Consider the following 14671-nt stretch of genomic DNA (forward strand, 5'->3'; position numbering starts at 1 on the left):
ATTAAAAAACAAATGTTTTCTCGGGGCACCCCTATGGCGAGTGTGATATTGTACAAAAGAAAGGAGGAGCAGGATGCACCTCTACTATCTCTAGTCTCACTAAGGCAAACGAGAAGATCTTGGCTGAAGTGGAGAGCCTGCGGGTTGAAAATGCTCTATTGAAAGCTGAAATTACTAAGTTGAAGCTAGAAGGACCCTGTTCGAGTGAGGTACGAAGACAAAGAAAGGTTGAGAGAAGATAATGCTCAGCTGAAGAAGAAGGTTGAAAAACTTCAGGAGCAGATCTTGGACACTCACAAAGCTGCAAATGCCAAGCTGGACATGATGCTCAAAGCTTTCAACCCCACCAAACTTGCAAACCCATGACTCAATTCTCTTAGTTCACTTTCGTTGTTAAACCTTGTCCTTGTTTTTGCAAATACTCTTTTTGGTCTGACTAATGACATTGGCACTATGGCAAGTTTATTTTGTATGTTTGTGGCACAAATTGACTACTAAGCTCTTTTGAAATTTACTTCAATGGCACTCTTTCTGTTGTGTGCATATGCTTCTCCTTTGTATTGTTTTGGTTGCTTATGTTAGTGCTCCTCTGAGTCTGCACCTGTGGCCTGAGTTAATATCTTTGAACTGCTTTAAGCTTGTGCTAAACTTGTGTCTCTTTTCGATGATGCCAAAAGGGGGAAATAGTGCTGTAATGATATGGTTGTATGGTTGTAGGTTCTGGTTCATGTTCTCAAGGGGAAGTAAGTTCTAAAAGAAACCTGGTATAGTTGCGTAGCTATTTTGATGAGATTGATATGGTTCATGTTCTCAGAGGGAAGTAAGTTCCAAATGAACCTGGTATAGTTGCACAGCTGTCTTGGTTACATAGCAAGTGAAAATGTCAACATGAAGTTGAGGGTCTAATTCGTAGGAGGAACCTGGTCCCACCGGCACAAATAAAAATGAAAGTTGCATACTCTTATGCTACTGAAATTTATCATGAAAAGGAAACCTAGTTCTCAGGGAGAACATCAGTTACAAGTTTGTCTTCATCAAAAAGGGGGAAATTGATGAGTTATGACTTTTTATAATTTGGATGATTTGACAAACATGCCAAGGATCAAGTCCTTGATTAGGTCCCCTGAAGACTGTACATCACATGACAGTTGTAAAGCTGTGTGCACCGTTCCGTCGTAAGTACCACAGAAGACAACCGTATGTATGCTAAATACTAAAGACCAAAGCAGTAACGACTTCGAGGTCACATGCATCTCACATGATCATCACATGCTCTCATTTGAGTTCCTATTTAAACAACATGTTGGCATTGTTTTAACCTACCACTTGAAAAACCTAAAAATTCAGATCCTTACAAGTGCAGCCGCCACTGTTCTCTTTGGTGCTTTCAAGAACAAAGCTAAGACAAGTTCAAGGACCAGATCTCAACAAAGGAAGATGTTTTTGAGTCCTAGAGTTGTCTAGTCTTTATGATCTCTAGATTGTAACCTACACTTCTTCAAGATAAGAGTTTCGTAGGTATTTTGTTTTTATCAAGCTTTTGTTGTAAACACTTGGCTAGAGTTAGTTGAATCAGTTTGGTGCTTGACTAAAGTTAGTCAAGAAGGTTCTTGCAATAGAGTTATTGTAAGGGGAGGGATTAGTGGTCTAATTCCTAGGTTGCAAAAGCTTGTAATCTGAAACATTGCTCAGTTTAGTGAAGTTGGTAATCTTACTGAGGTAGGTCGTGATTTTTAATCCCTTGAGCAAGGAATTTTCCACGTAAATATCTTGTTTTAATTACTTTGAGTATATATCTATGAAAACAGTTTAGGGACCAGGTCTCTTGGATTGTTTTGGTGGATTCATAGGTTCTATCACCACTAACAGTAAAAGGACAAATGTCAGAGCACCCAAACAATACTAGCCTTTTAAGAAGGGGACATGAGCTGAAAGAAAACTTTCAAAACGGTTGTTTGCAAAGTAGATTTAGGAAGCTTTAAACTCTAGCGGTGGAGAAAGCACAACATTCTTTAGCTTCAAGGATGTCAAGTCCAGACAACAGATGAAATAATTAGGTTACTTATGACATACAATACCCTTCTTGAATTCTAAGGTTATTTTCTTGATATTCTTCCGAGATAAGCATAGTATCGATTTGTTCACATTAGGAGCCCTCATTGATTTGAATTGGAACGCATACTTTAAATTTTTCTATTCGACCAGAATGAAGCATAAGAGACTTGGTGAAAACTTCGTCAAATTGACACTTGAGCTCATATTTAGAAACTACACCATGATTGTTCTTGACAACAAAGTCATGAAGTTCTTGGCAGAACTGGTAGTCAAACACTATTGGGGAGTGGTTAAGTAGTAAAATCTCCACTTGTTGGACACGTATAGGCATTTTCCCTAGGATACAATCTATTAAATTCCCTGGCAAGTCACTTATTATATCTTGGCTTGTGTCTGATTGGTTTCGTTTGATACGTTTTAGAGGCATATCTATCTATTCCTATTCCCAATGACTACAAAAAAAGCTCTTGACACATGCAATGTCTCAAATTTATTGTCCAGATTCCAACCCTACCCCTGATTATTTACTTGCCTTATCAAAATATGTCACTATCCAGCTTTGATTTGTTAAGTAAATTCTATGAGAATGAACACACTTTGGATTTTAATAAGAAGTCCTTTGAAGAACTCACGAAATTAGATGCCTGCTATTAATTATTAGTGACTAGGTTCAATGATAAAATTTTGTAGTATTTCAGAACTGCCTTTAATGAACTTAATTATTAGAAGATGCTAGTACCGTCTTATAACAGGAACATCCACCTTAAAAGTATTATGCTACGCAACTGATGAGAGGACTAGAAATATTCGTTCCCATATTTTTATTTTTTGAACAAATCGTTGACAATGACGATGGTTCCAGCTTTGGTGAACTATTAACATACTATGCATTATTCTTTGACGATAGAACAGTATTGAAATAAAGAGATCAACTATGCTGATGAATGAAAGTTTCATAGATGATCTACTTTTCTAGCATTATTATCTCACTTTGAGATTATGATGATTGTTTTTAAGGTGAAAGGTCTAATATTTAAATTGGGGCTGGAAAACTTAGCCATCGTACTCTTCAACAACTACAGCGCGTTAATGGATTATTCTCTAAATCAAATGCTTCACATGCAGCAAACTCCAAAAGCATTTAAATCAAAATGAGAAAGTTCAATTAATTTCATCCAACTAGTGGTCAATCAAGTTACAGTCAAGTTGGCTCAAAGAATGTATGACTATTGTGCGCTGGTTCTGGTATGGACTCTGGTCCCTAGCTTTCTGCCAATTAGTTAACTCTTTGTAGCCACCTTATGTTTGAAAAGAAATGTTGAAATCAAATCTTCTACTAAAACAAGCACATCTGCAATTGTCACCACACGAAGAAATAGTATCTGCTGTCTCACTTACATGTATCTTTTGCATTTCTGTAATTTACTGAGAAAAATATTTTTATTCAATATATAGGCAGGGACTAAACACAAGAAAAAGCAATGTGCCTATCCATTGGTTTGAAGTCACCCATGAATGTTTCAGTATTTTGAACTTAACCAAGTTACTTTGCTCAAACTTACATAATGCTAATTCTCTGAAAATGCATTATGACACTTATGTTTTTACTGTCCCTCGAGAAATCTATGTTCACTGTTGATGGTGGCCGAAACTGGAGCAGCTTCCTGGTTATATTCAATGCTACTACAGCTTCAAGATTTGGGTGCTCCACGCTCAATTCTCAGTGTTGCAAGTGATGGCGAACTAAAGACAAGGAAATGGATGAACTCAAACTCAGGAACGAAACTTGAGATATTCGTAAACTTGACCAGATGAAGTTTGCTAAGGGGAAAAGTTGTGCAGTCCAGGAGTTTTAGATAACCAGAGACTTGTTCTTGGTTTAGCTCGACCGTAGAAGCCTGCATGAAAATAGAGCAGAAACCTAACAAGTGCATATTCATTTTAAAAAATATATCATAAATTAGACGCAAATTTACGACTTACCTCAATATGAAGTTCTTGCAAATTTGGAGCACTTCTGATCAAGCAGACAACAACAGATATCTCATCAAAGTTCATAAAGTTTGCACCTTTGAATTCAATAATCTTCAGAGAGTCTGGCGAGGGTGATACAATAGGCGGAACTGGAGTTTTAGCTAGGAGCTGAAAAAATGATATGTGAAAACACATTTTAATCAGATCCAATAAACAAGAATACTTGGAACTCCTAATGTTGTGTAGATAAAGATAGGAAAATAGTGACATGTATAAGTATTTTCAGTAGGTACTAACCTGTAGAAACTTGCCATTTAGACGAAGTATTTCGACTCTAGGCAAGCCATCCACAAACTTAACCAAATCAGAATCAGGATTGCTTTCCAGGCCTATTACAACTTTGTCCAGTGTAACAGAAACTTTAGTCAAGTTAGGAGCGTTTTCTAAGGAGATTGATTCAAAATCATCATCGGCCTTGATGCACAACCTCTGGAGTTTAGAACTGTCGATACTAAAATGATGAACACCGGAACACCCGCACAACACTAGACTTTGAAGAACGGGGCAGCTGGAGAGGAAACTTTCAAAACAGTTGCTTACAAGGTGAACACCAAGAAGCACCAATTGGTCAAGATACAGGAAGCCCTTAAACACTGGCGGTGGAGGTGAAAAAGAAAAATTATGGAGCTTCAAGTATGTCAAGTCCAGACAAGAAAAGAAAAAAGGAGGTAACTTATGACGTATAGTATCCTTATTCTTGTATTCTAAGGTTAATTTCTTGATATTTTTCCGAGATAAGTATAGAATCCATTTGTTCACGTTAGGAACCCTGGTTGAATTGAAATTAGGAACACATAACCCTAGTTGAATTGAAATTAGGAACACATACTTTAAATTTCTCTATTCGACCAAGATGGAGCAGAAGAGACCTGGTGACAATTTCGTCAAATTGGTACTTGATCTCGAGCTCATATTCAGATAATATACGACATTTATTTTGGGAGAGGGCAAATTTTTGAAGTTGTTTGCAGAATTTGTCATCAAAAATCCATTCTGGAATGGTTAAGTAGTAAAATCTCCACTTCTCTGATAGAACACTCGTTCTTACAGCTTCACGTATACGCATTTTCCCAAGAATGCAATCTAATACATTCCGTGGCAAGTCACTGATTATATCTTCATCAGCAATTGATTCCTGGCTTGTGTCTGATTGATTTATTTTGATACATTTTGGAGGCATATTTTCCTATCAAAGGAAATCATATACACCAATTGTAATCAGCTCTATTTTCCCCATATAAAAAAAAAAAAAAAATACAAAAGAAAAAATGGGAGTAAAAATACAATAGATACCCAATAAAACAGCATGACAAATATAATGGGTTTGGTTGGTATGAAGAAAAATATTTTCCAATTTTTTCATGTTTGGCCGATCAAATGTTAGGAAAAATATTTTCTCTAGCGAAACAAGTTCCTTAAAAATCAAGAAAATTGTCCACCCCATAATATTTTCCTAGATTTCATATAAATGTAAACATTTTCGCGGAAAACATTTTTCTTTGTACCAAACGTACATGCATTCTTTAAGACATAAAGGCACTTTTATGTCTCAAATAGGAAAAATAAAGCAAAAAAGAGGGTGCCAATTTCTTAGATTCTAATCATGACACCAAGGGTGTGTTTGGTGGAGTAAAACATTTTCTGAAAACATTATATAATATTTCCGCGCTCTTGGGATTATATTTTTTTCTTACTTACCAAACACCAGAAAATCACTTATTTTTCAAGAAAACATTTTCTTTCGTACCAAACATACCCCAACCAGTAAATACTTGACACCCTTGTTAACGTCAAGAAATTCAAAAGAAACTTTATACCAAACTTTTAATGTCAGACATTCTCATCAAACTCAAAACTTAAAAGTTACCAACGCAAAAAACAAAAAAAAGGTCAAGAAATTTATATTATGGTAGAAAAATCTAACTGCTAGTAAAATAAACAATATATACTAATAACAGACCATAAAAAAAACGACTCTTACAACTAGATTCCTTTAGAGGATGAGAGGCTAAGGAACTTGATGAGGAAATAAGCAGAGAGAAGCAGGGGAGCGGCAGAGCAGTGTTGCTGAGAATCAGGAATTAACTAAAGTTTTGGCCTTTGAAATACCTAAGAACTCTTTAAGTAATATGTTATTTATAAAAATCACTTAGCTAATATTTAGGAATTTCAAATAAATTTGGATTATGTAGAATTTAATGCCAAACCCATTGGCAGAGCCTTGTTTTCGGTAAATTTTTTCACTTAGACACCTAAGCTTAGCATTTTTCCTATTGAACACTCAATCTATTAAAAAACTGTCATATTAGACCCAAAATGCTGGCATGGGCGCATGGCCAAAAAAGTGTTGCACACTTTCCTTAGGCGCGTTAATAGATCTCAATAAGAACTTCCACTTCCATCAGCATTTTTCCCTTTTGACCAAAAAAAGAATTTTTCTGAACTCTATTACGCCCTTTTTACTTTCACACAATTAATATTTATTTGGAACATGAAGTAGCGAATGCCTACTGCAGATCTCTAAAAAGCCCTCTTTGTTCTTAGTCGTTCTTTTCATTTGACATTGATCTGCTATGGTATAACCGATATTATGGAAAAATATAGATGCAACCAAAGAGCATGCAGACATATATAGACATGTATCATACGTTTCATCCATAATCAAGTCAACTGAAAAAAGAAAAAATAAGCTTTTGATTGGGGTAAAAATCATTTACCAGCCCAAACTGTGGTAAAAAAATAAATAAATAAATAAAATAAAATCAAACTCACACCCCCCCCCCCCCAACCACACCAAATCCCCCTCAATTTTAGACATTCTCTCCCACTTATTCTAACTGACTTTTTAAAACGCCTATTTTACGCTTACCTTATCTTATTTTACTTTTTAAAACTTATGATATTTTCTTATTTGTTTAATCAATGTAACAAATTCTCAATGAAAAAATAAGTATAGTATTAATTTTCGACGATTAAAAAAGTGAGAAATACTTATTGAGTATATAAGTTAATGACGTTCTATAATGAAATAAATGAGCAGAATAAAAAAATAAATTTTAATAATCAAAACTCTGATTATCTATTTCAATACAGGTAATACAAAAATAATTAATAAAAATAGAGGTATATTTCATGACAAATTCCTAAAAGATTATCTATTTATATTGTAAACTCGTTTATCTACATAGATAATATAGAATAAGAGAGAATTGAAACATGCGTCTATATACATATAACATACTTAATGCATGTAATATTGAAATAAGAATCATAACAAATAACATTAGACTTGTGACGAATTCATAAATAGATTATTCTACTTATAATGTTAACTTAAATACAACAACAACAACAACAACAACCCAGTGAAATCCCACATCGTGGTGGATGCAGAGAGAACAGTCTGTGAGACCTTACTCCTACCAAGGTAGGACGGTCAAGTTTCCGAAAGACCCTCGGCTCAATAAAAGCATAAAAAAAGAAGTAAGATAAAGTTAAGAGATTCGGAAAAGAGATTCAAAGCGATATGGAAGAAATAATGCAAGCATCACGGATAACACAGGATAATCACAAACAACAGAAATAACGAGATAATAGCGAGAAATCGGACAGAGAACACAGGATAATCAAAGCATAGGAAATAACGGATAATAGAATCGGAGCATAAAAATTTATATTGCAATAATGCGACTACTAATAAGAACGGATAACGAGACTATCTACTAGCCTTCTACCTTAATTTGGGTCCTCCAAACCCTCCTATCTAAGGTCATGTCCTCGGTAAGCCGTAGTTGCGCCATGTCGTGTCTAATTACCTCTCCCCAATACTTCTTCGGCCTACCCCTACCTCGTCTGAAACCATCCATGGCCAACCTCTCACACCTCCGGGGCATCGTGTCTCTCCTCTTCACATGCCCAAACCATCTCAATCTCGCTTCTCGCATCTTGTCTTCCACCGAGGCCACCCCCACCTTATCCCGAATATCCTCATTCCTAATCCTCGTCACTCTGGTGTGGCCACACATCCATCTCAACATTCTCATCTCGGCAACTTTCATCTTTTGAACGTGAGAGATCTTAACTGGCCAACACTCCGCCCCATACAGCATAGTCGGCCTAACCACTACTTTGTAGAACTTGCCCTTAAGTTTTGGTGGCACTTTCTTGTCACATAGCACTCCGGAAGCAAGCCTCCATTTCATCCACCTCGCCCCAATACGATGTGTGACATCATCGTCAATCTCCCGCCGCCTTGCACAATAGACCCAAGGTACTTGAAACTACTTTTTCTTGGATGGCTCGGGTACCAAGCCTTACTTCCAAGTCGGCCTCTGAGGTGCTTCCTTCGAACTTACACTCCAAGTACTCTGTCTTGGTCCTACCGGCTAAAACCCTTTAGACTCCGCAGTATGTCTCCAACACTCCGGCTTATCGTTAACTCTTCTACGAGTCCGTCAATCGGGACTATGTCGTCCGGTAAAAAGCATACACCATGGCACCTCGCCTTGAATTTGCCGTGTCAATCCATCCATCACCAAGGAAAATAAAAACGGACTAAGAGGCGATCCTCGATGCATCCCCATCCACAACGGAAAGTGCTCGAGTCTCCTCCTACCGTCCTCACCTCGGTTTTGGCTCCCTCATACATGTCCTTGATCACCCTAATGTACGCCACAGGTACACTTTTAGCCTCCAGGCATTTCCATAGGATCTGTCTTGGAACTTTGTCATAAGCCTTTTCTAGGTCGATGAACACCATGATGTTAACTTAAGTAAAAATATATAAATACCTAGGTTAAGAAAAATAAATATTATGTTTAATATAAATAGATACTATATAGATGAAGAATTGAAAATATAAAGGATAAAATAGACATTGCATAAGATAAGGAAGGAAGAATGTCTATTGTTCAAAGTTGAGGGGGAGTTTGATCTTTAAAGCAAAGTTGGGGAGGAAAAATGAATTTCACCCCTTTTGATTGTGGTGTTACTCGTGGAAAATTATTTTTCTAACAATTAATTAATTACGTCAAAAATCTACTAAATGTATTTGCTAACAGTTACTTCCAGTCCATCAACATTTTCCCCTTTTGACCAAAAAAAGAATTTTTCTCAACTCTTTTACGCCCCTTTTACTTTCACACAATTAATATTTATTGGGAACATGAAGTAGCGGATGCCTGCTGCAGTTCTCTAAAAAGCCCTCTTCGTTCTTAGTTGCACTTTTTCATTTGTCATTGATCTGCTATGGTATAACCGGTATTATGCAGAAACATAGATGCAACTAAAGAGTAGGGGTGGGCGTTCGGTTCTTCGGTTCGGTTTTCTCATACTTCGGTTCGGCTATTTCGGGTTCGGTTTTTTGAAGGTGGGACACCAAACACCAAACCAAATTAGTTTGGTTCGGTTCTTTCGGTTTCGGTTTTTTGAAGTTTGGTTCGGTTCGATTTCGGTTTTTTCAATTCGGTGTTTTCAATTAGGGCTTTCAGACAACAAAGCTGTGAAGAAGACACCACGGTTCGAAGAAGAACAAGAAGACAAGCTTGAAATAGGAAATAGCCACGATTCAGCGAAAGCCAATGAGACAACAGCTTCCGGTCAAAGCGGCAGCTTTGGAAGAAAGCGTAGCGTAACCTGAATTCAGCGGAAGAAGACTACGCCAGCGTAGCGGCCAGCCGTGGGTAACGGAAGAATGAATCAGAGAAGAAGCGGCAAGAACCTGATTGGCGGAAGAAAGAAGCCGCAAGCGTACCGAAATCGATAAAGAAAGATTCAACAAAGAAGAAGCTCAAATCGTGGCAGCAAAGACTATTGAAGCCAAATAGGATTGCCGCAAGACAAATGGAACCGGTACAAAGACCATGGCAACAGCCGAAGAAGAAGATTCAACAGATTATCGAAATCTGAATGCTCAAAATCAAAATCGGTAAAAGAACAAACAACGTACAAGACAAAAACAAGCAACACAAACAACATAACGATAAAATGAGCGGCCAAATGACAAACCGCCAAACAACATAAATGCCCCTAAATTTTAGCTCCAAATACAAAACATAAGTTGTAACACTAAGTGTTAAATCCATCGTCTCACATAACAATCATAATTAAGTCCGAAATTCACCAAATTCAAAACATAAGCTTAAAGTTCAAGGTGAATCGCCTATCTTCAAGACATCTCTCAATATGCTTCATTATTAAGGGATGTGCCATTTGCTCTAAGACAATTAAGTATCGCACCGTATGTTAAGCACCTAGCTTTACGCCCTTCTTCACTGTCTTGAACCATCACAAAATGTTCCCAAACTTATGAGCGAGCTCTAGAAGGCATGATTGAACTTGAAAATAACAAAAAATAGATAAAACCAAAAGTTAGAATATCACTTTCAAGATAAAAGAACAAAACTACAAAATAAAGTATTGAACTTACCACTAGTAACAAAGAAGCAAATTGCAATCATACATCAACAATGCAAGGATCTCTTCCACTATTTGCCATGTCTAAAGATAATTTAATCAAATATGTCATACAACATAAAAAAGTATATTATTTTTTCACTAAAACACATAAAAAAATACAAAATCTTACCAAGTTCAAGTTCCTCAAGATGATCCAAACTTTCTTCCCACCTATGATTTAGTCTCTTTCCTAAGCCAATCTTGATCACAAATAAGAGATTGCACACATTTAGGAGTCAACGAACTTTAAACGAATCAAGTACACGACCACCGGTACTAAATGCACATTCCGATGCCACACTAGAAATCGGAATAGCCAACACATCACGAGCCAACTCTGAAAGAACAGGAAATCGAGGAGCATTAACTTTCCACCAACCTAAGATACTAAACTCAACGGCGGTTTCACTTTCATCTATTGGCTCGTTCTTCACCAATGTATTTATCCAACTCGGATTTACACCCACTTCTTAATCTTCCTTTTGTTTCTTCAAGTGAAGCTTAGTTCTCAAAGCATTTGATTTCACATTTGAAAGGACCCGGAACTAGAAGTTACATCGGATGTATCATGAGATGAAGTAGATACGAAGGAGACAATTGATGATGGATCTCTTGAATAATTTTTTAGATACTCTCCAAACAAAGATTTCATATAATCGTACACTCGTTCACTTACTTTCTTTCCAACTTCCTCCCCAAATAGCTCTTCAAGTGCAAAGCTAACATACACAAACTTATTGCGAGGATCCAATACGGAAGAAATAAAAATCATTTTGTTCATCTTTTCAGGATCACCCCAATACTTCCTAAACTTTTCTCTCATCTCTCAAATATGCCATGTTACTCAAACTAAGATCTTCACTTGCTACACACGCTTTCAAATATGCATCAAGCTCACATATATCCTCAAAATGAACATTAGAAGTAACATAATGTGAACCTGAAGCCTTTACGGTGAGCTCGTAAAATCTTTCAAGAAACTTTATCACATTCCTTACATTCACCCAATCATCACATTCAAGCGTCGCGACACTTCCATCTTCACAAACATGAGTAGCAAGATAAGTTTTAAAATTCTCACAAAAAAATCAAACCTATCAAATGCCTTCTCAAAATTTTGTGCCGTGTTCAACATCGCGTAGGTGGAATTCCACCTAGTAGGCACGTCTAGAATTAATGTTTTAGCACATCCCACCTTTTGAACTTCACAACATTTCTTAAAGCTTCTTGTTCTTCGAAGATCCTCTAACATACCTTACCATTTGCCTAACACGTTTAACGAAGCATCAATTTCCTTCCAACCTTCTTGCACAATTAGATTAAGTATGTGAGCCATACACCTCACGTGAAGATGCTTACCATCCATTATATTAGTTCCCCACATATTTAACCGTTTAGACAATTCTCTAACTCGTAACATCGTTTGAAGAAGCATTATCAATAAGAATAGTAAATACCTTGTCCAAGTTCCAATGAAGCTGTGCAATTACTAATAGTCTCGCCATGTGTGCTCACCCTTATGACTAGTGACGGGGCAAAAATTGATATTCTTTATGCAACTTCCAATCTTTATCAATAAAGTGAGCGATCAAACACATATAATTAATTTTTTGCAATGATGTCCATGTGTCTGTGGTAAGGCAAACTTTTGAATGTGCTTCTCTAAAAGACTTCTTCAAATTTTGTCTCAGTTCATTGTACAGTTCATAACAATCCCTTGTTATTGTTCTACGGGAAGGAATTTGAAACAGAGGTTGGGCTTGACTCATAAACTTCTTGAAGCCTTCCTTTTCTACAAAGCTAAATGGTAGTTCATCAATAATTATCATCTCAACTAAAGCCCTCCTAATTAATTGTTGATCAAATTCCTAATGCTCCTCTATCTCATTCTTATCCTTAGATGGAAAATGTATCTTTTTCTCGAGTGGAGGTTTAATAAAGGGATTTATATGCGTTGCACCTCCCTAAATGTTGTCTCAATCCCGTTGTCCCATTTACGAAGAAGTAAGATCTTTTTTACAATACTTACACTTCGCTCTATCAATTCCTTGTACAACAATCTTCTCAAAATGACCCCAAACAATAGATCTAGATTGCATTTCTTTTCTTTTCTTTGTTACGGGTGTCAAGTGAGTTATCATTGCTATCAATGCATCATCCGTATGAGGTATGCTACCGAGTTGAATCAGCAACACTTAATTTAGTTTCATCCGCCATCTACGAAAATTAAAGAGAAAATATAAGGCATTGTAGGCCAAGACGTTAGAAACCAAACAACGAAAAATAACAAGACAACCACCCACCAGGTATGATAAAAGTCTTTTTCTTTTTTCCATATACATAGGGATCTCAAACAACTACCCATTTAATTACAACAAATTCACAACCACCACATATCATGTTACAACAATCAAAACGAGCAAGAAACTCACATCAACAAGATAGTAACACAAAGCAGTGAAACACCATAAATTCACCATAGACGACATAACAAGCAAAACAAAAGATACCAAAAATAACCATAAATTCACAACTAAAAGAGCAAAATAATAACGAGAAGTGAGAGAGACTGAGGATTCGCTGCAAGAAGTGAAAGAACAAATAAAATCGATTAGGAGAAGTGTGAGAGAGAGAATTCGCTGCCAGAAGTGAGAGAGAGAAATACTTACTCTGTCGCCGCCGGAACTTGGAAGAGAAGACGCCGCCGGAACTTGGAAGAGAAGTCGCCGCCGCTGAGAGACTGAGACAGTGAGAACTGAGAAGTAAAATTAGGGCCTAAAATCCTAAGTCGCCACCGCCGTCGTGTGTTTCTTTTGCTCTGTTTCTTTTGCTTTGAATTGGGAAATACAAAAGATGAAAAGAAAGATTGAAGGGGCTTGGGTAGTTGGGTTAATCCGTTAATGGGTTCTATTTGGGCTGGACTATTTAATATTTTTGGGCTGTATATAGAATTTCGGTTTAAACCGAAAACCCGAAAAATCGAACCCTAAACCCCAAACACCGAACCGAATCCCGAAATTTTTAAAAATTAAAACCGAACCCGAACCGAAAACCCGAAACCCCGAACACCGAAAAACCGAATTAATTCGGTTCGGTCCGGTTTTTCGGTTTTCGGTATTTATGCCCAGCCCTACTAAAGAGCATGCAGACTTATATACAAATGTATCTTACGTTTCATTCATATATACAAATGTATCATACGTTTCTTTCATATATACAAATGTATCATACATTTCGTTCGTACTTTTTCAAGTGCTACTTCTTGTTGACAGATGCACAATAGTACTATTTGCGTTGTCTTATCTTCACATGCCTCCTATAAAATTCTGGTACTTTCTCATCGTAACGTCAGTAGCGGTTACACAATTACAATAGAAAGCTTAGAAAAGTAGTTAGCGATCACTTCGAGAAATGCAAGGTGCGTCGTAGCCGTAGAATTCAATTGAGAAAGGAGAAGGTTTCACGAGCATTGGGCCGACCAAATAGACGTTCCTACTAAAATAGTCAAAATGATTATTTGACTAAATTTTTTTTATTTAGCATTAATCTCAAATTAATACTATTCATTGTTTCGCCACACTAATCTCTCTCTACATTTATTAGAGTAAGAAAATATTAATTTACTTTATCTTAATTTTCTAAAATGACAAATATTTTGATTCCAATTATTTTCTGACAAATAAATTGGAGTAGTAAATTATCACTTATTACATAAAGTAATTTTCGATGAGAAAACCCTTCAAAATTTTCGAGAAAGGCTTCATTTTAGAACATGAGAAGAAACGTTTTTGTTAATAAAATAATGATATTTAAACGTTATTCTTTGATTAATTTAATAGATTTTCAATATCTTACGTTAAAAAGGATAAGTAATTTGATGGTTTCATATTTGTGAGTAGGAGATTTGTCATCTTTTAAATAATATAAATATTTATTTAATATGTCTTTTATTAAATAATTTTCAAATTCAAATAAATGACTCATAATACGTAGTTATTGGAAAGGATAAGTTTGCGGTGCCTATTGAAAACGAATAGCTTTATTCGTATGCTCAAAAGGTATTTTAAATATCTGCCCTCACCATATGAACATATAGTTCAGAACTTTTATCTCCTAAGATTCTCTT

General features: G+C 36.3%; 1 protein-coding gene across 1 annotated transcript; it reads right to left on the reverse strand.

Annotated features, from left to right (window-relative positions):
- Positions 1 to 3574: 3574 nt before the first annotated feature.
- On the reverse strand, positions 3575 to 5269 carry LOC132066062 (F-box/FBD/LRR-repeat protein At1g13570-like). The gene is made up of 4 exons (XM_059459455.1): positions 4939 to 5269; positions 4327 to 4889; positions 4039 to 4197; positions 3575 to 3953 (listed from the first exon to the last, which is right to left on the reverse strand). Exons 1-4 carry the CDS (start codon positions 5267 to 5269, stop codon positions 3747 to 3749), a joined length of 1260 nt encoding a protein of 419 aa, XP_059315438.1. The 3' UTR covers positions 3575 to 3746.
- Between the last annotated feature and the right edge of the window lie 9402 nt (positions 5270 to 14671).

Source organism: Lycium ferocissimum, chromosome 8, assembly GCF_029784015.1.
Source record: "Lycium ferocissimum isolate CSIRO_LF1 chromosome 8, AGI_CSIRO_Lferr_CH_V1, whole genome shotgun sequence".
NCBI classification, from domain to species: domain Eukaryota; kingdom Viridiplantae; phylum Streptophyta; class Magnoliopsida; order Solanales; family Solanaceae; genus Lycium; species Lycium ferocissimum.